Raw genomic sequence first — 27620 nt, forward strand, 5'->3', positions numbered from 1 at the left:
ACAAAGAATGCTCTCAAAAATGGAAGTGTTAATTATTTATTTTCATCAATCAACAAAATGCAGTGAATGAACAACAGAGAAATCTAAATCAAATCAATAATTGGTGTGACCACCCTTTGCCATCAAAACAGCATCAATTCTTCTAGGTACACTTGCACACAGTTTTTGAAGGAACTCGGCTGGTACATTATACCAAAAATCTTGGAGGACTAACCACAGATCTTCTTTGGATGTGTAGGCTTTCACACATCCTTCTGTCTCTTAATGGATGATGTTGAGATCAGGGCTCTGTGGGGGCCATACTATCACTTCCAGTAAGTCTTGTTCTTTATGCTGAAGATAGTTCTTAATGACTTTGGCTGAATGTTTGGGTTCGCTCACATAGCATTTTGTAAATTGATATAAACAAACAATCATTTTTATTTCTGAACGCATTCTTTGTTTACAGCATTTTCTCACAACTGCCTAAAACGTTTGCATAGTCCCTTTATTAAAAACTGTTATTTGTTTACATTCTAATATACATGGTGATAAAGCAACAAATGGTAAAATCTCTCTACCTACAGTTAAGACTAAATTCTTCATACCCCTGGCAAAATTTTATTTCAAATTATTTTCAATTACCCAAAAAGTTTGTTTCTGATTGGAAATGAGACGGGCATCACTCAAAATATAAAAACAATGTAAAAAGAATATGATCTCCAAGTCTTTGAGGTTGGAAGGCCTCCTTGCTATCACTCTAAACTCTGATCCCTCCACAGATTCTCTATTAGATTAGAGAATCTGAGGCCCAGGACTCATTATTACTTCCCAGGGAGAGCATTTTGCCCCCCAGTCCTTCCCTCCCCATCTCCGGACACCTCCCTCTGCCCACTCCATCACACTACCACTCATGTAGGGCTTTGGGGTGCGGGTGCGTCATTGGAATGGCGCAAGGGTTTTCCATCTCTGCGGTCCCATGGCAGCCTGTGCCCCAATTTTATTGAACAACTTAGACACTCATTTATAACATTTTCATGGCATTCACATGTAGGGCCATGGGTGTGAGCATGGTCAATGGTATTGAGAGGGAGGGTATTTTATTACCCTAACCTCTGGCGCCTGCACTCACCTCTAAGGGTTAAGTTGCATGTAGACATTGAGGGTTCTGGGGGGGGGGGGACCCTCTTCCTAACCCTCTTCCTCACCCATTTTTTTTTTTTAAATGCACACTATAACAACACGCATCAACACCACATTTGAGCGGGCGGAGGTAGGCTTGGGGTCTTTTCACACCCCGGTTTGCTGTTTGCCGTCTGGGGTCGGAGGCCCAGAGAGGGAGCCAGCCCTTGTGGTCGGGATCTGGACTGGGGTTGGGGTTCGGGTCTTGGGGGTTGTCTGGTGCTGGCTTTTTGGCCCTTTCAGGATCGTTTGGATTGCCTTGAATCTCGGTCCCTGGCTTCGGTGCTCGGTCCGTCGGTTGGGGGGCGCCGGGCTCCGGTGAGGGGGGTCTTGGCCAGGCGGTGTGTAGTGTTGATTGAGATGTGGCTTCGCTTAGGTGGAGGGGCTGGCCAGCCTGCTCGGAGTGGCAAGGTGTGCCGTGCAGGAGGGTGGGTGGCCGGCATCCTGGGGCATCTCCAGGGTTTGCGTGTGGGGTTGGCGGGGTGCCCGGTCCTTGGCGTGCTGTGGTGGCCCTTCTCCAATGCTTCCTTCTGTGGCTCTTGCCCCTGCCCGGGCGCAGGGCCACAGTTGCTGGTCAGGTGGGTGGGGCGGAATGTGCCTGCATTGGGGCGGCTGGTGGGATGTGCTTGGCCTGCCCGGCCCGGTTACCCGGCTGGTGCATGTTTCCCTCTCATGGACTGATGGGGCTGCTGTCGCTGGCCAAATACTTGGGCAGGCTTGGTGGTGGTGTGCTGCTCTGCTGATTGTTGTGTCTGGCGGGGGGGGGGATTGAGGCGGCGGGCTAGAGGTTGGCGTGGGGGCTGCAGCATTTGGGGTGGGGTGTTTGTGTCCTTTTCTTGGATGTGGGGTCACTGGCATCTGGCTGAGTGGTGATGGTAGAGCTGAGCTGAATAATGTTTCAACCTGGGCTATCGTTGCAGTGATGTGTCTGTGCGGTTGCGGGGCCATGGTGGGGGGCATCGGCCCCGAGTGCTTGCTGCTGGCCGGGGACTTCTTGCCGGGTGAGTTTGTCCTGTCTTGGTGTGGGGTCAGGGGTTCCGTTGCGTGCTTGGTGCTCAGTGGTGTCTGCCTTGTTGCGCCTGTGGGCCGGGGCTGGGGTTAACGTTGCGCAGGGCCCTGGCCTTGCTGTCACGGCGCGCTGTGTGGTGGGGGCAGGTTGCAGCGGGGGTGCTTGGAGCAGAGCTGTGTGTGGAGCTTGCGCTGTGTGGGTGTTGCTTTGTCAGCTTTTCGAAGATGAAGCTCACCTGTGGGGGTGTGCCCATGTGCTCTGGGGGGGGTCGTTCAGGTTCAGGCACGAGCCCGGGCTAGCCCGAACCAGGTTCAGGTGCTGGGGCGGTCTGCCTGTCTCCACCCCTGGAGGGAAGGGGAACACCTCCTGGGTCCAGGGGCTGGTTGCCCTTGTGGGGTATCGGCACCTGGACCTGGGAGTATAGAATATGTGTGAGTGAGTGTACGACATCCATTGTTGTTTGTCTTTACATGTCTGTGTGGGTGTGAGTGTTTTTATGTGTATGCATGTGGGTGGGAATGTGTGATTGTGTGTGCCTGTTTTTTGTGTCAGGTTGGGCTGCTCCCTCTCCTGGATTAGTTTAGGCCCCCCATCAAATGTGGGGCCTAAACTAAACCTGTCCAGGGGGGCAGGTCTGTGGCTCCTCACACTCACTATTGCATATTGTTATGGAGAAACCTGGTATACACAAGCACACTCAGACCCACAGGTGTTTAGATTCAGGTGTTAAAAGATACATAAATGTTCTATATTGAACCACATTTACCACTAAATACATCTTGCATTGATAAGTACCGTGCACTTTCGGTAAGAAAGCTGGTAATATGAGCAGTTTTCCAAGAAAGTTTCTTTTTATAAATATCAAGCAGAGCTTTAAAGCGTTACCTGTATTGCTCCACTTGTGAAAGTAAATCTGTTGGGCTTTTTCTTGGCACTCGGACAACAATTCTACCGGACAGGACACAGTAAAAAAATATATAATAATAATAATAACAATAATAATTCACCTAAATAAAAAATAATATGCTATAAACCACTTACAGTTTACAGTGCATTCAACCCCCATGCCCGACTTTATTGTTTTGCTTAAGGAATATTAGCAGACCCACATGATCAGGCTACGGCTTTCCCAACACTCTGCCTCTATTCTTATCCACAGCCTTGTCACCTACAGCATTGATTACTGTAACTCTCTTCTCTTTGGTCTTCCCCAATAAGTGCCCCACCAGAAGCTCATCCAGCTCAAAGTCCCGGCTTCCACCTGTCAGTGGATCCCCAGCTTCCTGAAGGACTGGCAGCAACAGGTGAGGCTGGGGAGCATTTTTTCCTGTACAAGAACCAGCACCAGTGCCCCACTGGGGTTTGTTCTCTCCCCACTCCTCTTCTCCCTCTACACAAATGACTGCACCTCAGCGGACCTGTCTGTGAAACTCCTGAAGTTTGCAGATGACACCACTGTAATTGGTCTGATCCAGGACAGTGATGAGTCTGCATACAGACTGCATACAGTAGGTGGATCAGCTGGTACGCTGGTGTGGTCAGAACCACCTGGAACTTAACCCACTCAAGACTGTGGAGATGATGGTGGAGAACACCACCCCTACATACCCCCCTCCCCATCCTTTACAACACTGTGTCTGTTGTGGACCAGTCTGGTTCCTAGGAACCACCATTTCTCGAAACCTGAGATGGTCTTCACACATACAGTAGACAATGTTCTGAAGAAGTACAACCTTCCACAGGAGCTGCTGGACATCGTCTACACTGCCATCATTCAGTCTGTCCTGTCTTCATCCATTTCAGCGTGGTTTGGCTCATCCACAAAACAGTACTGGTCCAGACTGCAACGAACAATCAGGGGATGCAGAGAGAATCATCAGAGCTGACCTTTGCTCTATCCAGGACTTATACAGGTCTAGGGTCAAGAAAAGGGCAGCCAAAATCTCTGCAGACCCCACACACCCTGTACACAAACTGTTCAGGCTGCTTCTCTGATAAACACTTGACTGTCAAAGATTCAGAAAAACACCATACATGTTTGGACTGATCTCACATCATATTCCATAGTAAAGTTAATTGTGTATATATGTACATTTAAAAAGATATTCTTTATTATTGACAGCAAAGTGTACCAGAGTCAAATTCCTTGTTTGTCTTTACAAACTTGGCAAAAAAGCTGATTCTGATTCAGATTTGTTTTGCCCGTCAGTTCTCTACCTCTGCCTCAGTATACTCACTGGGTTTTGTTGTTCTTTGCAGATCCTTCCGTATTGTCCAATTATCAGCCTCATGTAAGGATTATGATTATTGATTAATTTATATTTATCAAAAATCATAATTAAAAATCATAATTCAGGAAAATAATTTCTTAACCAAAAATCATTACTTATTAATAGAAATCAGAGATGTCCTCTGGTGTTGTGATTATGGGCTCAAAGCTCTTAAATAATTACAATTAGCTATTCATCATTAATAATTGATATATTTCTAACCAAAACCACAAAATGTCACTGTTTATTCAACCGCTTCACCGAAGGCTGGGGAACTTCGACCTTGTTTTGACAGATAAATCACTCTTGCACGAAATAAACACAAACGCTTCTCTTAATTATATATATATATATATATATATATATATATATATGAAGATTTATGGAAGCCAAATAATTCCATTATTCTGGTCCAAAAACCTTCACCTAACTAACAAGCACTATTCTACACAAAGGGAATAAAAATGACTACCTAACAATAATAATAACAGAAGGATATATATGCATTTAGTGTCTATGAAGATCAAACCAGCAGTTTTATGGACAAAATGTACAATTTGAGTTAAATGGAAAGAGAAGCCCTCCTGGTGCTGATGTTTCAATTGCAGCAATCAGCTGATAAAACGGTGGGGTCACGCCCCTTTAGCCACTATCAGCTGATCACCCCAAATCTCGAACAAAGAGTCATAAACCTCTGAGGTGGGAACTCAGTGGAAAAACTCAAGTAATAAAACTGGAACAAAGGAATGGTCAGGCGAGGCCCAGACTGCAGTTGCTTTGGATGAAAACTTAAAAAATAACTAACTCTAACTCCTGGCTGATTTGGGATCAGCTGGACAAAACGTGAACACGAACGATTCAGCAGCGTTGCACAGCAAATCAAAACACAGCTCTGCATAAAACACTTCAATCAGTATTGCATGCAACAAGTTGAAACCTTGGATTAACTACTGGTGATTCTAAATCACCTTAACTATGCCTCATCCTGCCCAGACTTCTAAATGTACCTATCCAATTCAATATAAACAAAATGAAATTACTGTGACGTTGATTTCTTCTCTCCACCAGTTGAGGATGGGTTAGGTCTGAAGAAAAATGAGGGGAGGATCACGCGTCCGTGATCACCGCAAGAAAAAAAACGGTAAACTTCTCATCCGTCCAGGAGGGGAAAATATGAAAAACCGTTAGTTGACTAAATCACGAAGGAGGAAACTCATCTTCTTGGAAATAAAACCTCTGTAGGTTTTCACCTGTGCCGGGTGTCGGCGTGGTCTTCGATCGGCATATGAATCTTCTGACCTTCTTGTATCAGACAGATTTCCAGCTTTCAAGCTCTTCCGGGAATGGGTTTGTGGAGCAAAAGTTCACCTGTGAGCTTTTGTCTCTCCAGATATGCGCCTCCGTAGCGTTGTCCCGTGACACGCTGGAAATGGCAACGATGCTCTGTTTTCTTCAAGCCTGACTGTAAGTTTTGTATTTTTTGCATTATTAAATCCTTTCTTACTTACCAAGCTCCTGTCTGTCCTTTGGTCCAGTACAAACCTCACCAATCATGACAGATGGGAGGTATTAGGAGTTTAGAAAAGTTTAGGATCACCACTCAGACTAACTCAGCCTGCTTGGTCCAGATGACAGTTGGTTTTGTAGCAGGTGTATGATGGTGTCTTCAACTCCAACTCCACAGAGATAAGCAAACTGGAGGTGAGATTAACGTTTTTGCTTTCTCAGGTGTGCCAACAGGGGTCACTCGAGGCTCCATGATGTGGGTTGTCAGCGCAACAGCTCAACAGTAATTGAGGACTGATGGATACGTTTTTTTGGTACCAGAACAAGGCAGGATGTCTTTCACAACACAGAAACCTCCTTCTCCTGGGTCAGGTTAAGGGTTAAGAAGCTGATGCACGGTCCCACAGAGCTGGTCCGCACAGGCCTTTAGGACTCTCAGGCTGACACCATCTGGGCTGACACCATCTCTTCACCTAATTTCTAGAGACAGATGGGGTGGAGGGGGGACAAACCTAGCACCAGCATCCCCTGATTTCGTTGAAGACAATAATGGAGAAGCAGTCAAATGGCCATGGTGGAAGATAAAAGATCTGAGGTGTGACAGGAAACCTCTAGGTCAAAGGAGGGTAAGAGGTCTGTTTGTCTAGGGGCAATAGATGAGGATGCTGAGCTGGTTCCTGAACTGAACCTGGATGACTGTGTTCAGTTCATTGTCTCTATCAAGACTTCCACTTATGTGATCCTCCTTCTGCTTGAAGCCTTTGATCTTCTTCATCTGACCTTTGATCAATCATAGCGGTATTAATAGACACAGCATCTGCATAAAACAAATCTAACAATGAAAGCTTAATTTTACTCTTTGTGTTCAGTGCCGTCCTTCTTTGAAGTCCAGCAGTGTTGTTTTGATCATATTCAGAAGTGGATAGAACTGAGGGAACTAAAGCAGGGTGTCATTTTATTTGGCCTGAGGTGCTTCTCCATTGGAATTCTTTGAGCAGTCTGCCAACACAGACTGTAACACAGATAAATAAATAAAGACCAACACTCTGCTCCTGCCATGGTGTTTGCTTTGTGCTGAACCATCAGCAGTCACCAGTAACCATGTATTGATCTACATTTAAAGTGCACTTAGCAGGAGTGCTAGAGAATTAGAGGGAGGGAGAAGCAGAGGAAGATGAAAGACAACAAAGGAAGGGGAGGAGAACAGTGAGTAGGAGCAAACAAAAAGTTTGGATGCAAATTAACATTTGCTTTTATAAGGAAATAAACTATGCTTATAAAATGAAAATGATATCTGTTTCTAAAGGACCACTATGATATTTCTGGCTCCAAGTATAGAAAAGAAACAGGAAAGTAGAAAAGGTTAAACATGACAGCCAGCTGAAAACAGCTGCATTAACATTGGTGATTTACAGTGATCAGGCTGGGCTAATGAAAAATAATTAGCAACCAGCATTATTTAAAATACTCATGATAAAAGATTACTTATCAAATGTAAGTCTGTAAATGAATGTGGCCATTAAAGCATCATTACGATCATGTGGCAAAAAACTTGATTTAGTTTAGCATCTAATTTACCAGCATCAAGAGATGTTCCTATGACCATTACAACAGATGTTTTCAGAAGCTGTAATACATCATTTACACTCACCGGCCACTTTATTAGGTACACCTTGCTAGTACCGGGTTGGACCCCCTTTTGCCTTCAGAACTACCTTAATACTTCGTGGCATAGATTCAACAAGGTCCTGGAAACATTCCTCAGAGAGTTTGGTCCATATTGACATGATGGCATCACACAGATGCTGCAGATTTGTCCGCTGCACATCTATGATGTGAATCTCCCGTTCCACCACATCCCAAAGCTGCTCTATTGGATTGATATCTAGTGACTGTGTAGGCCATTTGAGTATATTGTCATGTTCAAGAAATCAGTCTGACCTTTGATCAATCATAGCGGTATTAATAGACACAGCATCTGCATAAAACAAATCTAACAATGAAAGCTTACTTTTACTCTTTGTGTTCAGTGCCGTCCTTCTTTGAAGTCCAGCAGTGTTGTTTTGATCATATTCAGAAGTGGATAGAACTGAGGGAACTAAAGCAGGGTGACCTTTTATTTTATGGAAGCAAATCGTTACCATATTTCAAATTTTAAGAATGTGGCTGCATTACTTGACTCATAAATGAAATTAGTAATCAATAATACTATTTGCATTTTAATTTTCTTCTTCAAGACTGCTCATTCTTTCACTTAATTAAAATGAAAAAGAAAAAGACATTTGAGATTTATTTGTCAAAATGTACCCCAGCAAATAGATACCAAAATTCAATTTGAAATGTAAAATTTGAAAATGAAAAAGCATTTCCAGAAATGCTTTTTCATTTTAAGAATGTGGCTGCATTATTTGACCCATAAATAAAATTAGTAATCAATCATCCTATTTGCATTTGCATTTTCTTCTTCACGACTGCACATTTTATGCCATAATCAAAAAGAAAACAAAGCAGACATTGCTTTTTCGTTTTCGTGGTCTGCCCACAAAGTACTGCCCAGAACTCGAAAACGCATTCCAGCAGAGTGACATCAGAAGCCGCTCTTCCTCATCTCCCTGCTGACCGAGCTACCCAGCTTGTTCGGTAGGGGCCGCTGTGCACGTCTGCATTGCAAATGTGCCGAGAAATGTATTGAATTGCAGCAGGGCCGAGCTCAATTTGTGGCAGTGGCAAGCAGAACTGGTAGTTCCAGTGGCAGGCTGTGGCATCCTCGTGGCAGCCTTATGGCCTGGGACATCCAGTGTTTTTTTAAGCATTTATTTATAATTTTCTGTGAGTGACAATTCAGAATAGCTGCTCGTGCTCTATAATAAACCGTAAGGGTATGTAAAAGGAGAGGGGGTGGGGCTTTGTTTGTGAGGTCAGAATTTAAATGCAAGGTTATGGGTAAGATGACAATAGCTATTGACTGTCTGATGGAACGTGTAACCATTGAAATTGAGGTCGAAAAATCAAAAAACGTATTAATTAGCTCCATTCACAGAACACTGGGGTCCTGTATTGATTAATTTACTAAGAAGATTTTTGATTTATATGGAAACTATAATGACAAGGTGATTCTGATTTGTAGTTACTTCAATACTGATTTGTTGAAAGCAAGTGAACATTTGAAAACTGCAGAATTTGTGAATACTATGTTTAGTTAGAATTTCACTTAGTTTTGAAGCCCAGTAGAATAAGTTTTTTTGTAAATGGATCTAACTGGAAGGTAAAACGTGGACTGTTAGTGGCAGATGAAGGTGATCATTTACCAGTTTTTGCAGTGTTGATGATTAAAGGTAAATTAGCATCATATACGAAAAAGCACACTTGCAATTTAGTAAACAATTTGTAAGAATTTAGTTAGAATTAAATCACCACCAATTATGGCTCTAAAAACAGAACTTAGAAATTAAATTGGCAGGATGTTTATGTAAAAGACACAAAAGGGCTTGGAAAACCATGTAAAAAAAGAATTATATAGGGAATCTTTTAAATGTCAAACGAGGAAAATGGAGGATAAGTATAAGAAGCATAAAAATAGACTGACAATTATTATGAGGTGGCAAAAAAATTTATTATGAACAGCTGTTGCCAAGATATAAAGTCAATATCAAAAATCACCAAAATAAGGACTTTCCTTCATATATTGACTCAATGTCTGAAAATATAGAGGATCTAGCTGATTAATTGTTTTGTTTAGCTCTTCAAAAGATGATATAAAGTTTCAAAATGTATTAAAAAATTGTAACTCTTCCTTGGGGGAAGTTTGTTTGAGAGATGCACTAGAAGTTGTTAGAAAGTTTAAGAATAAAAAAATCTACCGACTGCAATAATGTGGATATGTCACCCATAAAAGAAATTATTAATTTTAATATTGAACTGCTTACCTATATTTGGTTCTTTATTATGGGTATCTCCCATGAAAAAATGAAAATTGCGAAAGTGATCTATAAAAATGGTGACAAACATACTATATCAAATTATAGACCTATTTCTTTGTTACCTCAGTTTTCAAAAATACTGAATCTTTATTGATTTACGTAAAGCGCTTTACAATATTGATCACTCATTGCTATTACAGAAATGTGAACAAAATGGTAAATATATATATATATATATATAAATTCATTTTGATTTTGTTTGCAGATGATGCTTTATTTCGCTCTGGGGAAAAATGTGACCCAAAAGATTTTAAGTTAGAAGTTTTAATAAAAACTGTAGAAACAGAATTACTCGTACTTGTACTCGTCGTCTTCCGCTTATCCGGGACCGGGTTGCGGGGGCAGCAGACTCAGCAGAGACGCACAGACGTCCCTCTCCCCAGACACCTCCTCCAGCTCCTCTGGGTGGAGCCCAGGGCGTTCCCAGGCCAGCCGAGAGACATAGTCCCTCCAGCGTGTCCTGGGCCGTCCCCTGGGCCTCCTCCCGGTGGGACGTGCCTTGAACACCTCCCGATGAAGGCGTCCAGGGCCCTGTCCCAATACCCACACTACACCCTACGCCCCTCTATGAAGTGTTTCCTTTGTACAAGTGCATGTAAGGGTTGAGGTGCGCAGGTTACAAGCGTGCAAAATTGGAGAATTGGGACAGTAGGGGTTACGTCATGGACTTGCACCTCTGCACCGTAACTGCAACATCAAAAAGGGCGGGAACCAGGGCTGTTTTCACAGTCTTGCTGCTAAAAAAAACTATTTAAAACTGCAACAAGCAATTGTTTTGAGGAGAAGAAAGTGCAGGAAGCGACGGAGGCTTATACACCAGACTCTCGCTGTGCCAGTGTTTGTTTGAAAGGTAACTTCAGTGTTCGGACCTACTGACTGCCCAGACTCACTCTGAACCCAGTGGTATCTTACAATGTTGGGCCTGGAAAACCAGTAAAAAATATATATTTGTCGGCTTGCTGTCTAACGTTTACGCAGTTCTTATTATTCTGATTTGATGGCTGGTTACGTTGACGGTTGTGATTGGTTTTTGCTCAGAACGTCACCTGCAGCAGTGAATTGTGGGTAATATACTTAGGCAACGTCCGCTTCGATGCGGGCTTCGCCGAAGGGCGGATGTGGGGCACAAAGGGGGCGGGGCTAAGGACCACTCTGGAGAATTGGGACACACTACGCACTCAAACCCATCAACGGGAACGCGCAATTCAGGGACACAAGGGTGTAAGTGCGGGTATTTGGACAGGGCCCAGGAGGCATCCGGTATAGATGCCCGAGCCACCTCAACTGGCTCCTCTCGATGTGGAGGAGCAGCGGCCCCTCCCGGATGGCCGAGCTCCTCACCCTATCTCTAAGGGAGTGCCCGGCCACCCTACGGAGGAAGCTCATTTCAGCCGCTTGTATCCGGGATCTCGTTCTTTCGGTCATGACCCAAAGTTCATGGCCATAGGTGAGGGTAGGAACGTAGACCACTACAACGGACCGGCACAGTGCCCCCCATTACTGCGGCAGCCGCACCGATCCGTCTGTCAATCTCCCGCTCCATTTTTCCCCCACTCGTGAACAAGACCCCTAGATACTTAAACTCCTCCACTTGAGGCAGGAACTCCCCTCCAATCTGAAGAGGACAGGCCACCCTTTTCCGGTCGAATACCATGGCCTCGGCCTCCCTGGTAAGGCCTACGCCAGGGTATTGGAGAGGAGAGTCCGCCCGATAGTCGAACCTTGGCTTCAGGAAGAGCCGTGTGGTTTTTGTCCCGGCCGTGGAACACTGGACCAGCTCTATACCCTCTACAGGCTGCTCGAGGGTTCATGGGAGTTTGCCCAACCAGTTCACATGCGTTTTGTGGACCTGGAGAAGGCATTTGACTGTGTCCCTCGTGATGCCCTGTGGGGGGTACTCCAGGAGTATGGAATTGGGGGCCCTTTATTAGGGGCCATCCGGTCCCCGTACGAGCGGAGCAGGAGTTTGGTCCGCATTGCCGGCACTAAGTCAGACCTGTTCCCAGTGCATGTTGGACTCCGGCAGGGCTGCCCTTTGTCAAATTCAGAAGTGCACACCGCCACCTACTGTACATCATTGTATAACTCCACCAACATATTCTATGTTTTAGTTTTGTATTTCATAAAAATAAGAACAATGCTTTATTTATAATACTCTTTATTTCCCCCCTATCTCCCCTCTGTTCCTAATATTCCTTTTAGACTGAATTATCTCCCATTCCGGCACTACGTTTACTGGCACTGAGGAGTGTGACAGCGCATGCGCAATGCGAATCGACTAACTATGTGCTCCACTAACCAGCCTGAGATCACATAATGCCACGTCGCTGATGTAAATTCGTATTCTCAAAGAAAAGAAATCGTATTCACAAACTGTTATAGCATATTTTATTCATAAAGAATAAACCACAAGTGTAAACTTGAACTTTGTGTTTGTAATTTCTTGAAGCTGTAACATTTTAGTCTGTATTCTTATAGAGAAAATATACAATACGTCTTGTGGATTTTACTTATGCACAACTATTGACTAATATGCACACATTTCCATCTTTACATACACATTGTTTTTGACAGCGTTCTTACCCCATACTTTTTCATGTGAACAAATGTTATCCAATTTGTATACAGAGCTTATTTAAATTAAGAAAGGGACCTTATAATTTAAGAGGATTGTTTATTTTTGAAACAAGTAAGAACTAACATAAAAAATAGATGCGTTTCAGTTTGGGGTGTTAAGTTATGGAATCTCTTTAATGATGAACTGACACTATGTAGTTCACTGTCATGGTTCAAGAAAATGTTAAAATGTAAAATAATAAATCCTTATGATGTTAGTTGATAAAATGTAACATAATTATGAGTTTATAAATAATTGTGATTTTATTTTTTCTTTTAGTAATGACATTCTTGGTTACTCTTGGTTTTTATTGGATGGTCATATTGCTTTAAGATGGGGGTGGAACTGAACCAGAAGAAAGGGAGAATGTATTAATTTCCGGGATGAAAGAAAGGGACAGACCCTCCATTTCTGCTACCTGTATGACCCCCTCTCTTTTCCAATGGTTATGGTCAATCTGACAGAGAGAGGTATCCCAATCGTTGTGGTTCTTAGTATAACAATGACCATCAGTGGGCTCTAGATGGACAAACTGTCTACTTTTAAGGCTAGGCTTAAAACTTTCCTTTTTGATAAAGCTTATAGTTAGAGTGGCTTAGGTTATCCTGAGCTATCTCTGTAGTTATGCTGCTATAGGCTTAGACTGCTGGAGGACATAATGACCACTTTCACCCTCTTCGCTACATTCTCACACTACTCTCCAATTTTGCATTATTTGCTGTTATTTCAGCTTTTAATTTTGTTCTCTCTCTTTTCTCTTCCTAGAAGCTACACCTGGCCTGACTCTGTGTCTACCTGTGATACCTTTCTGGAGAGGGGCATCGTCCGAGCTTCTGCCGGCAACAACTTAATGCTCACCCTATACCGATGATCCACATGGCCCTGTCTTTCAGTGTTTAACCCTTTCTCTCTCCTAGACATGGCAACTGACTGAGCTTCCACTGTGACTAACTCTATGTGTTCTCTTTCAGACTCTAACCTTGAAAACTGGCTCAGAGTTTATCTGTTCTTTCTTTCTAGGTGAAACAACTAAAGGAGCTACATCCATCAACATTTACTTTTCCTTCCCATAGAAAATACTCCTGGATCAGTGCTTCTGTGTTCTTTTTGTGTCTCTGCTCTGTTCTCTCAAACCCCCAGTGGGTCGTGGCAGATGGCCGCTCACACTGAGCCTGGTTCTGGTTCTGCTGGAAGTTTCTTCCTGTTAAAAGGGAGTTTTTCCTCTCCACTGTTACTACATGCATGCTCAGTATGAGGGATTGCTGCAAAGTCAACGCCAGTGACTGTCCACTGTCTTTACATGCTCATCCAGGAGGAGTAAATGCTGCAAGTCACTGACTGGATGCAATCTGTTGGGTTTCCTTAGACAGAAAAACATTTTATCCAATTGGAATAAATAACTGAATCTGACTGAACTGTTCAATGGTTAAGATTAATTGGAATGTATGTACCTGACTTTTTGAAGTGCCTTGAGACGACATGTGTTGTGAATTGGCGCTATATAAATAAACTGAATTGAATAGATTGAACAGGTTACCGGGCCAAGGATCTAGTTTACACATGGAACACTTTGCTTGGTTGGAGGGCAAAGTAAGAAACCACTTCTCTAAGTAGATTACAGTAGCTATCAGTGTTGCAAATTAACTCACCTAAACGCCTTGTGTAAAAATATATTGGAAAAATGTACACTACCAATCAAAGGTTCGGACACAATGTATCTACAATGTAGAAAATCATAAAAATAAGGAAAATCCATTGAATGACAAAGGTGTGTCCAAACCTTTGGGTGGTAGTGTAGGTTCAAACCAATGGCACCTATTTAAAGAGTCCAGCTTTGCCACTGAAGATGGTGGCTACTAGTCAGCATCAACAGGACCATGAGCTTTCATGACATAAAACTTTAGATTTTCTTTTTTCAAAACAAGACAAATCCAAACACAGTCACTAGAAATGCCAATTATCTACAAAATGGCTTTTCCTGTAATGTCTACTCAAGATATATTTGTTAATCAGGTTAAACATCTTCATTGTATACTTTACATTTTAAGCTGTTCTTAAATCCCAGATATTAATACAGATTCTTTCTTTTTATTTGTACATTAATCCCTTCTGTGTTTAAAACAGACCTATTTCAAACCATGACACATTTATCACCATTATGTGTCCTAACTGAACAGTAACTTTTTATATATACAGGGGTTGGACAATGAAACTGAAACACCTGTCATTTTAGAATGGGAGGTTTCATGGCTAAATTGGACCAGCCTGGTAGCCAGTCTTCATTGATTGCACATTGCACCAGTAAGAGCAGAGTGTGGAGGTTCAATCAGCAGGGTAAGAGCACAGTTTTGCTCAAAATATTGAAATGCACGCAACATTAGGGGTGACATACCAGAGTTCAAAAGAGGATTGTTGGTGCACGTCTTGCTGGCGCATCTGTGACCAAGACAGCAAGTCTTTGTGATGTATCAAGAGCCACGGTATCCAGGGTAATGTCAGCATACCACCAAGAAGGACGAACCACATCCAACAGGATTAACTGTGGACGCAAGAGGAAGCTGTCTGAAAGGGATGTTCAGGTGCTAACCCAGATTGTATCCAAAAAACATAAAACCACGGCTGCCCAAATCACGGCAGAATTAAATGTGCACCTCAACTCTCCTGTTTCCACCAGAACTGTTCGTCGGGAGCTCCACAGGGTCAATATACACGGCCGGGCTGCTATAGCCAAACCTTTGGTCACTCATGCCAATGCCAAACGTCGGTTTCAATGGTGCAAGGAGCGCACATCTTGGGCTGTGGACAATGTGAAACATGTATTGTTCTCTGATGAGTCCACCTTTACTGTTTTCTCTACATCCGGGAGAGTTACGGTGTGGAGAAGCCAATAAGGAGGGTACCACCCAGATTGTTGCATGCCCAGAGTGAAGCATGGGGGTGGATCAGTGATGGTTTGGGCTGCCATATCATGGCATTCCCTTGGCCCAATACTTGTACTAGATGGGCGCGTCACTGCCAAGGACTACCGAACCATTCTTGAGGACCATGTGCATCCAATGGTTCAAACATTGTATCCTGAAGGCGGTGCCGTGTATCAGGATGACAATGCACCAATACACACAGCAAGATTGGTGAAAGATTGGTTTGATGAACATGAAAGTGAAGTTGAACATCTTCCATGGCCTGCACAGTCACCAGATCTAAATATTATTGAGCCACTTTGGGGTGTTTTGGAGGAGCGAGTCAGGAAACGTTTTCCTCCACCAGTATCACGTAGTGACCTGGCCACTATCCTGCAATAAGAATGGCTTACAATCCCTCTGACCACTGTGCAGGACTTGTATATGTCATTCCCAAGACGAATTGACGCTGTATTGGCTGCAAAAGGAGGCCCTACACCATACTAATAAATTATTGTGGTCTAAAACCAGGTGCTTCAGTTTCATTGTCCAACCCCTGTATTTGCTCTGCCAACTCTGATAATGAAATGTTATTTGTAGAGGTGCAAAAACAAATCACTTGGTGTCCAGCCAATCTAACCTTTGATTTTTTCAGGTGTATTTTCTAGATATTTATGTCTGCATATCATGTGTGCACAAGCTTAAGCTGATGTACTAGAAGCCACTCCAATAGATCACCTACGAGAAGAGCAAGATGGACCAAAGCAGCAAACAGCAAGAATAAATGGGTGGCAGACAGAATCTTTTGCTTTGTCCTTTCGAGCTTTCAATCTCTATTTGTCCTGGAAAATGATGGATTTCAATATTTTTGCAGCTTGTTGGAAATCTTCAAGCTCAGGTAGGTTATATCAATCATCTAGGAGAGACACACTCAATGCTAGGTGCATTTCTAACTGCCCAAACCTCTAATTAAAATGTTAAAGACAGGTATGGAAAGGTTCAGTTTGTTTTTATAAAACAGTGAATTCTGTTTTACTGTGCAGCTGTGTCTACCACTGTCAGCTCTTCTAATGTGCATAAATATGACCAGTGATCACAGAAAGATTTACAGGGTAAAGTTACTGTACAGTACACTAAAGGAACGATTAGAGTGTCACACATCAGTAACAAACAACACAAATATTACGACGGACAGAGCTGTACAATGTTTTATACAGAGGAATTGTTATGAGAAAAAATAAACAAAAAAATAAAAATAAAAAATAAACTAATTATGGTGCTGCTTTCTTGTGTAATATCAGAAAAATCTAAAGAAATCAGCCAAGATATCAGGAAGAGAAATGAGGCCCTGGTCTAGTTCATCCTTGGGTCGAGACACCTGAAGGTTCCACGTTCATCTGTTCTAACAATAATATGCAGGTATAAACAGCATGGGAATGTCCAGCCATCATGATGTTCAGGAAGGAGACAGGTTCAGTTTTCCATAAATAAATAGGTTCTGGTGTGAACTGTGTAAATTAACCCCAGAATAAATGCTGCTGAAGATGGTCAGATAATGAAACAAGTCCTGTACCAACATGGACTCAAAGGCCACTCGGTGAAGAAGAAGCCAGTACTCCAGGAGCAACAGGAAATGGCAGATGTGCCCTGTGGTCTGATGAAACTAAAATAAAAATGTTTGATATTGAAAAATTGTTATTAAGAGGAAGAATAGGCAAGCTTGCAAACCTGAGAACACTAGCGCAACTGTGAAGTACGGGGGTGGCCACATCATGTGGTTATTTTGCTGCAGAAGAGAACATAAATGTTATGTGGCTTTACAATTTAAACAACAATGGGGAGTCAAAGCTAATCAGGTTTGTTTTTTTACTTCCTCAAAAACACTTTAACTCCCCACAAGAGCTTAGATATAACCGTTTTATCATACAGGTATGACAATGTAGTCTTGTTTTACAAGGAGGAAATAATAAAGTTTATCTTTGATAGTAATTAGGACCTAATGAAGTGTTCCAATGTCTATGATGTCAGTACGGTGGCTCCCACATCTGTGCGTTTGTGCTCTACAGAGGATGATTAATGACTTCTGTCAGAGTCCCAACTGCATGCATTGCTTACTGGGTGACGAAACCAACGCGTTTCAGCTGATGGAGGGTGTTATGGGCCGCATCTCTGTGTATTTGATGATGTTGATACATTGTTTTGACACTTTTTGCGGGAAAAGGTGCATGGGTGATCTCAGCTGAGGCAAATTATCTCCCTTGAGGATTCATTAAATTCTGTTAAACCTTTCAGTGCATTGTGTCCCAGCCGAGTGATAATCTGTGTTGTAGGGCTGCAACTAACGATTATTTTGCTAATCGATAAATCTGTTGACTATTTTTACAATTTATGGACTAATACTCGACTGCAAAATGTATATATTCTTTGTAAAACTTTGGCTGTGCGATGTTCTCTGAGCAAATGGCATGTTTTAGAGTCTGTACACTGCAGTTAACGATTATTCGATTACTAAATTATCCGATTAATTGTTACTGGCTCCTTGATTGAGAAAGTTTTGAATACATGAAGGGATTTAGATGATCACTGTTTAGGCATTAAACATCTTCCGCTAACCTTTATCAGGTTTTTAAGAAGCGAAATTCTGAAAATTTTGTTTTTATGCAATTAATAAACAGGGATGTGATGGAGGAATCTTCAGCCCTTTCTTGATTATTTACTAAATCACCATTTCATAAAAGAGATGATTCTCTCTCATAACCCTGAGACAGCATCTGAGCCTCCGTTTATACTCTTTCCCTATTATCCTGTCAGCTTTCCCGTTCCTTCAGCTTTCATGTTTTTTAGATTCCTGTACTGAGGACTTTGTTTTCTGTGGAGTACTTCTATTAAGAAATCTTGAATTTTGTTACTCAATAAACTCATTTTTAATTTTCATCCATCTAGTTCCTGACTTTCCTTGCATTTGCATTCTCTTTAAGCGCTCACCTCAGCCACTTCACTGCCAACTTATTCTGTCTACCGTAAAATCCAGGGCGAAAATTTTAAGTTTGCTGATGTAAAATATTTAACTACTGCCATGGATTTCATATGGAGGTTTTTAGGAATAATGTCAACTAACAGGCTTTGCCAGAAGGCCCACACTCACACTGCATCCATGGCACAGAGGCTACCACATGCTGAGGAGGCAACTGATGGCTTGCTGAGAACCAGTCTGCATAGTAACCAAGAGTCTCCGCTTTTTATGTAAAAGCTCTGTCATGAATTTACAGTTAAAGCCCTAAAATAAGGATGGGTTCTCAGGATTAGCAGCATCTGTTAATAGCAGCTAACAGATGAAAAAACAACCCTCAGTGAGGTGCGGTAACTGCATTGAAGAGAAAAAAAAAATACATCTAATCAGACAACGTATTATACTAGTAGCAGTAAATAAGAGTAATCCTAAATTACAAACTACCAAAAAGAATAAGGCAGATATTAGGCAAGTTTATTTAAACAGCACCATCTATACACACGGCTTTACAATGACACATACGCATACAAATTAATGCATAATAATTCTGATTACTATTACAGTAAATCAACACAGTCATGCATTGTGTATGACTGTAAACAACACCTTTCTGTAATGTTTGCAGAATTTTAATATTAAATTATTAAATATTAGTCTTAAAACTAGGGTTAGTGTTATTAATATGTTGTTGATTCATCTGAATATTATTTGCTGGATCAGTTTAAAGAAAACCAGTTGACCAGATGGTTCTACTCAGGAAGATCTTCAGAAGAAGCTTCATATTGTTCTGTACAACATATATGTAGCTTCAGCTGTTAGCGTTGTTCAAGCATATCGCAAAAGTACCAAATATTCTTAGATTCATTTTTGATCTATTCAATATATGGCTGTTGTTGAGCTCCTCCAAGTCTGATCTCTGAAAGCCAAAACAACATTAACAACTTCTGAGTCTATTATCAAAGTTACTAAGGATGTACGCTACACTGCCACAAGCATTGTATCATCTGCCTATACACGTATGAGCCTAACATGCTAGGGTTTAATATAAGGTTGGTCAAACCCTTCTGGAATGGCTTCCAACAAGGTTTAGGAGTGTTTATAGGAATATTTGACCATTCTTCCAGAAGCACATTTGTGAGGTCAGACATCTCCTAAATGATGAGAGGGTCTGGTTCACAGTCTCCACTCTAATTCATTCTATCAGATTCAGGTCAGGACTCTGTGTAGACCAGTCACCAATCTCACTCACTTTTGTCCTTATGGACCTTCCTTTGTCCACTGGTGCCCATTCATGTTGGAACAGGAAGGAACGATCCTTAAACAATCTTGGTCTGCAAAGGGATTGGGAGTTCCTTGTGCTAGAACTTTATTGTACAGGTAGCATCTTTCATGATACCACACTGAAATTCACTGAGCATCCTTCCAGACATGTTCGCAGAAGCAGCCTTAGTGCCTTGGAGCAAGATCTTATACACCAGTGGTTATGGAAGGAAGTGGAACATCTGAATGACCCAGGATTAGACCCAGGAAATGACATCGCTTCCAGTGTATATGTATATTTAGATTTATGGAAGTGCAGAGATGTATATTTTTATTAGTTGATGTTTTCATTATACTGTAAAGTTGACTCTATTGTCTTTGGTCAATGAGTTTGATCCATGTTCTTTATATAATGTGAAACTGGATGGAAGCTACACATGACATGTCATTGCTGCAGGAATGTAAACTCTCAGGCTGTAGTAGAACATGTGTAGGTCTGCAGAGTTAGAGATTACTGTTAGTCTCTGATGTTTGTGTTAGCTTTTATGGTAAATGGACTGAATTTCATATAGCGCCTTTCCAGTCATACAGACCGCTCAAAGCGCTTCACACTAGAGCCACATTCACCCAATCGCACTCACTAAGGCTCACACATTCATACACCGATACGCAGATCGGTAGGCAACTTGAGGTTAAGCGCCTTGCGGGCACATTGACATACAGCAGGAGGAAGCTGGAATCGAACCCACAACCTTCCAATTGCAAAACAACTACTCTTCCTACTGAGCCACAGTCGCCTTTGACAAGAGATCACTTGCTACACGAATGGTCAATTGACTCAGTGGAAATGCATGTGGTGCAGTGCAGCTTTAAAATCAGCAAATGCAGTAATCCCAACATTCCCAACCAATAATCTTGTTCTGGAGATTTTCGAGCATCAAATCTTTCCTCCTACACGCCACTGCAGTCAGCTGCCCCTTTCATCAGGATGATGCTGCTAACAGCTCCAAAAACAAGGCAGAAAGTGTCTGTCCAACATAGCAGCCATGCATATCCTGACATGGAAGCAAAATATGGTTTCCTCACCATAAACTGCATGTCGGCTTACATAATAAGTCTTAGAACATTTTGTATATTTACCAGTGGCTTCCGTTACAACATGACAACCATAGGTGCAGGGACTTCACGTGATAATTCACGTGTGGCATGCTGTAAAGCAGCAGCTTTGACATGCAGCCCATCAGCTGATTTCACCTGACTGCAGGAAACAACCTGAGCATCACCTCGGTGTCCAAACTCAGTGAAGTGAGGCAGCTGCGGCAGGCTGCACCGCACTGCGCCCCGCACCATCCCGCCCAGCACATACACAGCACCACTGACTCCACGCATTGTGGACCTTCGTATAAACTCCAGTTTGGAACAATGACAGCACCACTGGCTCCAGAATACACCTTCGCTATCCGCTCCCATCCTTTCTTTCTTTGTGTCCATCATTATATTCCACACCTCTTCCATGCTCCCATTCTCCTGTCAGCATGATGCGGACTCCCTGACCAATGACTTGTATGAAGCGGGGCTGTCATCTTAATGCGGTAAACTCCCCACCATCCATCCCACATCGCACACAGACGCAGTGAACACCCAGCCGACGTCCGCCTGCACAGGGGCAAGGAGGAGACTTACTGTTCGCAGGAACTGGATCTCATCCTCTCCCTCTCCCAGGTCAGCCATGGTGAGCTGTCTCCCGGATTGCGCCTGCAGACTGGGATCCAGGCTGGGGAATGGGAATGATGCTGCGGCTGAGGCGGAGAGAGCCGGAGCGGAGGAGGTCCCAGCTCATTGGATGACGCGCGCCTGGCGGAGGAGGAGCAGTCCAGGTGTGAGCGAGCGTGTGCGCGTGCGCTTTATTGAACGACCTGCCCCCCCCAGCCGGCGGATATGGGAAGAGCACCCTGCCAGTCTGTGTGTCTACGGCAATATTGTGCAATTTAAACATTTTTAGAAGAAAATTACAATTGCTTGTGTTGAAATTCTTTCAAAAATATATTTTCCCGACTGTAGGTGTCATCGCCGCTTCTTCCTTCCAAATATGGCACCATTTCAGGGCAAATAAACAGGCTTTTCCCACCAGTATAAGATTTATTACCAAGAAACACTTTCAAGGAAAAAATAAATAAACCAAAGACAAATGCTCTCACTTTCTGTGCCTTTGAACATTTTCATATTTTTTTCATCACTTTCTTACAGTTGTTAGGATAGACATTTGAAATTAACAGTTTTTGCCCACATGTAAATCCAAAATTATCCCTTTATTGCTGCTGAGGAACAGAACTGCTCTAAACATTTCGCAGGAACAGGGCTGTCTTTGTGCTTTTGGGACAGTGTCCAGATTCAGGTTCTATTTTTCTGCCAGCTTTGCTCCAGACTAGTTTGTAGGTAACATCTGACTATGAAGAATAATGTATAGTTTTTGTTCTATGAACTTTTGAAGAAGACAGAACAAACTGCAGACACTTTCATCACCCAGGCTGAAGTCAACGAGGTGGTTAAAAAGCTCCGCGGTGGCAGGATTTCTGGGGTGGATGAGATCCGCCCCGAGTACCTCAAGTCTCTGGATGTTGTGGGGCTGTCATGGTTGACACGCCTCTTCAACATTGCGTGGCGGTCGGGGACAGTGCCTCTGGACTGGCAGACTGGGGTAGTGTTCCTCCTTCATAAGAAGAGTGACCGGAGGCTGTCTTCCAACTACAGGGGGATCACACTCCTCAGCCTCCCTGGTAAGGCCTATGCCAGGGTATTGGAGAGTCCGGCCGATAGTCGAACCTTGGCGTCAGGAAGAGCAGTGTGGTTTTTGTCCCGGCCGTGGAATACTGGACCAGCTCTATATCCTCTCGAGTACTCGAGGGTTCATGGGAGTTTGCCCAACAGGTCCACGTGTTTTGTGGACCTGGAGAAAGCATTCTACAGTGTCCCTCGTGATGCCCTGTGGGGGGTGCTCCAGGAGTATGGAATCGGGGGCCCTTTATTAGAGGCCATCCGGTCTCTGTACAAGCAGAGCAGGAGTTTGGTCCGCATTGCCGGCACTAAGTCGGACCTGTTCCCAGTGCATGTTGGACTCCGGCAGGGCTGCCCTTTGTCACCGGTCCTGTTCATAGCTTTTATAGACAGGATTTCTAGGCGCAGCCAAGGGCCGGAGGGGGTCTGGTTTGGGGACCAGAGGATTTAGTCTCTTCTTTTTACAGATGACGTGGTCCTGCTGACCCATCTAGCCAAGACCTACAGCATGCACTGGGGCAGTTTGCAGCCGAGTGTGAAGTTGCTGGGCTGAAGATCAGTTCCTCCAAGTCCGAGGCCATGGTACTCGACCGGAAAAGGGTGGCTTGTCCTCCTCAGGTTGGAGGGGAATTCTTGCCTCAAGTGGAGGAGTTTAAGTATCTCGGGGTCTTTTTCACAAGTGAGGGAAGAATGGAGTGGGAGATCGACAGACGGATCGGTGCAGCTGCTGCAGTAATGTGCCAGTCTGTTGTGGTGAAGAGAGAGCTGAGTCAAAAAGCAAAGCTCTCGATTTACCGGTCGGTCTACCTTCCTACCCTCACCTATGGCCATGAACTTTGGGTCATGACCGAAAGAACGAGATCCCGGATACAAGCGGCTGAAATGAGTTTCCTCCGTAGGGTGGCCGGGCACTCCCTTAGAGACAGGGTGAGGAGCTCAGCCATCCGGGAGGGGCTCGGAGTAGAGCCGCTGCTCCTCCACATTGAGAGGAGCCAGTTGAGGTGGCTCGGGCATCTATACCGGATGCCTCCTGGATGCCTTCCTCGGGAGGTGTTCCAGGCACGTCCCACCGGGAGGAGGCCCAGGGGACGGCTCAGGACACGCTGGAGGGACTATTTCTCTCAGCTGGCCTGGGAACGCCTTGGGCTCCACCCGGAGGAGCTGGAGGAGGTGTCTGGGGAGAGGGACGTCTGGGTGTCTCTGCTGCCCCCGCGATAAAGCAGAAGACGACAAGTACGAGGGTCCACAAATAATAACAGCAATCCTGAAACCACTTTCAGACCTTCAGCATGTGCTACAGAACCCCTATTGATCAGCTCTATTTAGAATTGTATTCATTGTTGAGGCTCAAACAACCAGTAAATTATCATAGATTCCTTATGCACAGAATTTGCTGCCTTTATTAAAGTTTAAAAACTTTTAAAATAATTTTTTAGGGATTGATCCCTTTAGACCAACTTTGGATTATTTTTGAATGAGTGTGGATCTGAAAGTATGTCACAAGCCTAAATGCTGATGGGTAAAATGTTGAAATAAAGTATGTTCAATCAATGCAAAACCACTGCATTTAGTTAGCATTAGCATACCTTTGTCTACTAAATTGTCTACTAAATGCTGAATGAGCTGTAGTACAGATTTCTGTGAGGTTTTCAAAGCAGGTGATCACTGAGACAACATAAATGTAAAAAGTTGTAGACAACTATGTAACCCAGACTCACAGTGTGAAAACTAACCAAATTGAAGGCTGTACCTACACGGCTTTGCAGGGCAGCTGTAGCTGTGCTCACAACTTTAACCTGTGACACAATGAAATATAGAAAACTGGCATTTCTGATGATTAGTTAATTATTGCGAATAAATGTGTTTTAACAGAAAACAAAGTGTGGCAATAGAAAGAAAACTATGGCAGCAGGTTATGGATACTGTGAAGAATATTGGGGACACCATGAGGTTCAGTGGCTGCAGCAAGACAACCATGAAGTCAGGTTGTGAGCCCTGAACAAAACAGGTCTGGGGTTCAACTCCTGACCCAAATTATTCCTAGCCTGTTGTACCCCCCCCCCCCCATCACACTAGAGCTTTCTCACTTAACCCAACATAAATGTTCAATCATTCTGCATTTGAACCAGAGAAGTAACAGAGGCAGCAAAGCTAACCGAGGACCAAGGTGCATCAAGTTGCAGCCCTGCTTTCAGAATCTATAAAACCTCAACTTACATTCAGTTTGGCTGACAGGTAGATGGAGCCATAGATTATTTTTCCACTGTTAAGAAAATGCATTTATTCTATTCCCCATAATGCAGAGAAACACTCTCCTAGCATACAATTCAGTAAACATGACACTTAATTATCTCTGAACCATTTCATGGTAAAGTAAGCTTACAACCCTTAAACAAGTTACCATTATTAATCCAGTTGAAGAGACTGTAAAAAATAAGCTTGTCAAAGTTTGACACACGGCTGAGGCACCAGATCTTACGACTCAACATGAGGAGCTCTGCTGCAGTTTGACCATCTAAGATCACTGAGGTCTTCCTTACATCATCCAGGAGATCAGTTGGAAAAAGAAGCAAAGCAACAGTTGGTGAAAAAGTGAATGACGGTAAAAAGAAAGTTACAAATGTTAACTTTCTAACACAAACAGATCCAGTGAACAAAAATTTATCTTAAAACATAGTTTAGCACCATTTATTATGGGGTAAGAACGCTGTCAAAAACAATGTGTATGTAAAGACGAAATGTGTGCATATTAGTCAATAGTTGTGCATAAATTAAATCCAAAAATAAAATGTTACAGCTTCAAGAAATTACAAACACAAAGTTCAAGTTTACACTTGTGGTTTATTCTTTATTAATACAATATCCTATAACAGTTTGTGAACACGATTTCTTTTCTTTGAGAATACGAATTTACATCAGCGACTTGGCATCACGTGATTTCAGGCTGGTTAGTGGAGCACATAGTTAGTCGATTCGCGTTGCGCATGCGCTGTCACACTCCTCACCGCCAGTAAACGTAGTGCCAGAATGGGAGATAATTCAGTCTAAAAGGAATATTAGGAACAGAGGGGGGATAGGGAGGAAATCAAGAGTATTATAAATAAAGCATTGTTCTTATTTTTATGAAATACAACACTAAAACATAGAATATAGTCGGAGTAATACAATGATGTACAGTAGGTGGCAGTATGCACCTCTGAATTTGTTGCATACAGCCAGCAGAAGAAGAAGAAGCAGGAGCACTAGCGCTAAGATGACGGATCAAGAGCATATACTAACGACATTAAGACATATATAAACTTTTTAACATTACCTGGCTTTGTCCCATAGTTTCTTGGTCCATCATCTTGGCGCTAGTGTTGCTTCTTCTCTTCTTCTGCTGGCGGCTCGCAACAAATTCAGAGGTTCATACCGCCACCTACTGTACATCATTGTATAACTCCACCGACTATATTCTGTTTTAGTTTTGCATTTCATAAAAATAAGAACAATGCTTTATTTATAATACTCTTTATTTCCTCCCTATCTCCCCTCTGTTCCTAATATTCCTTTTAGACTGAATTATCTCCCATTCCGGCACTACGTTTACTGGCGGTGAGGAGTGTGACAGCGCATGCGCAACGCGAATCGACTAACTATGTGCTCCACTAACCAGCCTGAAATCACGTGATGCCAAGTAGCTAATGTAAATTCGTATTCTCATAAAAAATAAATCGTATTCACAAACTGTTATAGCCTATTTTATTCATAAAGAATAAACCACAAGTGTAAACTTGAACTTTGTGTTTGTAATTTCTTGAAGCTGTAACATTTTATTTTGTATTCTTATAGAGAAAATATACAATACGTCTTGTCGATTTTACTTATGCACAACTATTGACTAATATGCACACATTTCCATCTTTACATACACATTGTTTTTGACAGCGTTCTTAACCCATAATTTATCCCCATTTCCATAACAAATGTTTGTAAAAAATATTTTTTAATAAATTCTTTAAGAAATCTGGAAAAGTTTCACATTTGTTCTTAACTCCAAGATGCTTAGTGGAAAACATTGAAATACTTAATCCAATTAACACTGAAATATCTCAAGTCAAAAAATGTAATGCAAAAACTGACAATAATACTCAACACTGATTTGGGGTATTAATAACAAAGGCCACTTCTGTAGGAATGTCCTGTTGTCAGGAGTCCCAAAGTGTACCTTTAGAGTGTCTACAAACAGAATTAGCAGCTTTATTTTGTCAGAATACTAATAAAAATAAAGAAATCTTCCAAACCATTTTCTGCTCCAAACAGCTGGATGACTAAAAATTAGATACATGATGCTTTTTAAGGAGCTTTCTGTTGTACAAACAGCTATATTCGGTGCTGCATGATGATGCATGACAGTACACTCCAGCCTCCATGGCACTGTTCATTTCTTTTCAATAAAACAGTTGATTTAAAAAAGATTAACATGCGAAATAAAACTGACAGAGGGCCAATATGAAATGATCAATTTAAAAACTAATTTAAAACAAGCTCTAAAACATTCTCTGCTGATCCTGAAGTTAAAAGAACAGATTTCTGAGCTGAACTGCAGCAGATTGGTCCTGAACAGAAGTTACCCAGATGAAATGTTCCCATTTAAAGTCAAACACCGAGTCATTGTGGGTTGCTGATGCCTGACCCAGACTGCAAGGAGCTGCCTCAGTAACAGCACCTTGAATGATCCCACCATAGCCCTGGTTCTAAGCTACGGCTCCTGTTCATAGCCGAGGATGGGAGCCAACCATTTCTCCACTTCCTCTGTACTCATCTCCTTCCTCCTGGCATAATCTTCGACCTGCAGAAAGAATGAAAATCAGCGTGATCTTTGTTCTGGGTTTCAGGTCTAGTCTCGTGGTTTTCTCTGTTTTCTGTCTGTTAGCAAAGTTCAACTGAGGTAAAATGTCTGCCTTCTGACAGGTTTACATATCCTGCAACTTATAGCTGGAACATGAGTGCACATATAAAGTGATGCCGAACGTTTTGACAGATAAACCTTTTGCAAACATCAAAGCTTCAGATTTTGTTGTTTTTAGAAAACAGTGTAAAGTAATCAGACGCAGTATAACTAACCACAAAAAGATGCATTCATTTAAAAA

General features: G+C 42.6%; 2 protein-coding genes across 2 annotated transcripts in view; both read right to left on the reverse strand.

Annotated features, from left to right (window-relative positions):
• The window catches only part of ryr2a (ryanodine receptor 2a (cardiac)), a 301990-nt gene extending 279422 nt beyond the window's left edge, over positions 1 to 22568 (reverse strand). Inside the window, exon 1 of the mRNA XM_047377164.1 lies at positions 21397 to 22568. Within this exon, the coding sequence (XP_047233120.1) occupies positions 21397 to 21444 (48 nt within the window). The 5' untranslated portion in view covers positions 21445 to 22568. The remainder of the gene's footprint in view (positions 1 to 21396) is intronic.
• Positions 22569 to 26456: 3888 nt separating this feature from the next.
• Positions 26457 to 27620, reverse strand: part of mtr (5-methyltetrahydrofolate-homocysteine methyltransferase) — a 61821-nt gene continuing 60657 nt past the window's right edge. The window contains exon 33 of the mRNA XM_047377295.1: positions 26457 to 27319. Coding sequence (XP_047233251.1) covers positions 27230 to 27319 — 90 coding nt within the window. The 3' untranslated portion in view covers positions 26457 to 27229. The remainder of the gene's footprint in view (positions 27320 to 27620) is intronic.

The sequence above is a fragment of the Girardinichthys multiradiatus genome, chromosome 10, assembly GCF_021462225.1.
Source record: "Girardinichthys multiradiatus isolate DD_20200921_A chromosome 10, DD_fGirMul_XY1, whole genome shotgun sequence".
NCBI classification, from domain to species: Eukaryota; Metazoa; Chordata; class Actinopteri; order Cyprinodontiformes; family Goodeidae; genus Girardinichthys; species Girardinichthys multiradiatus.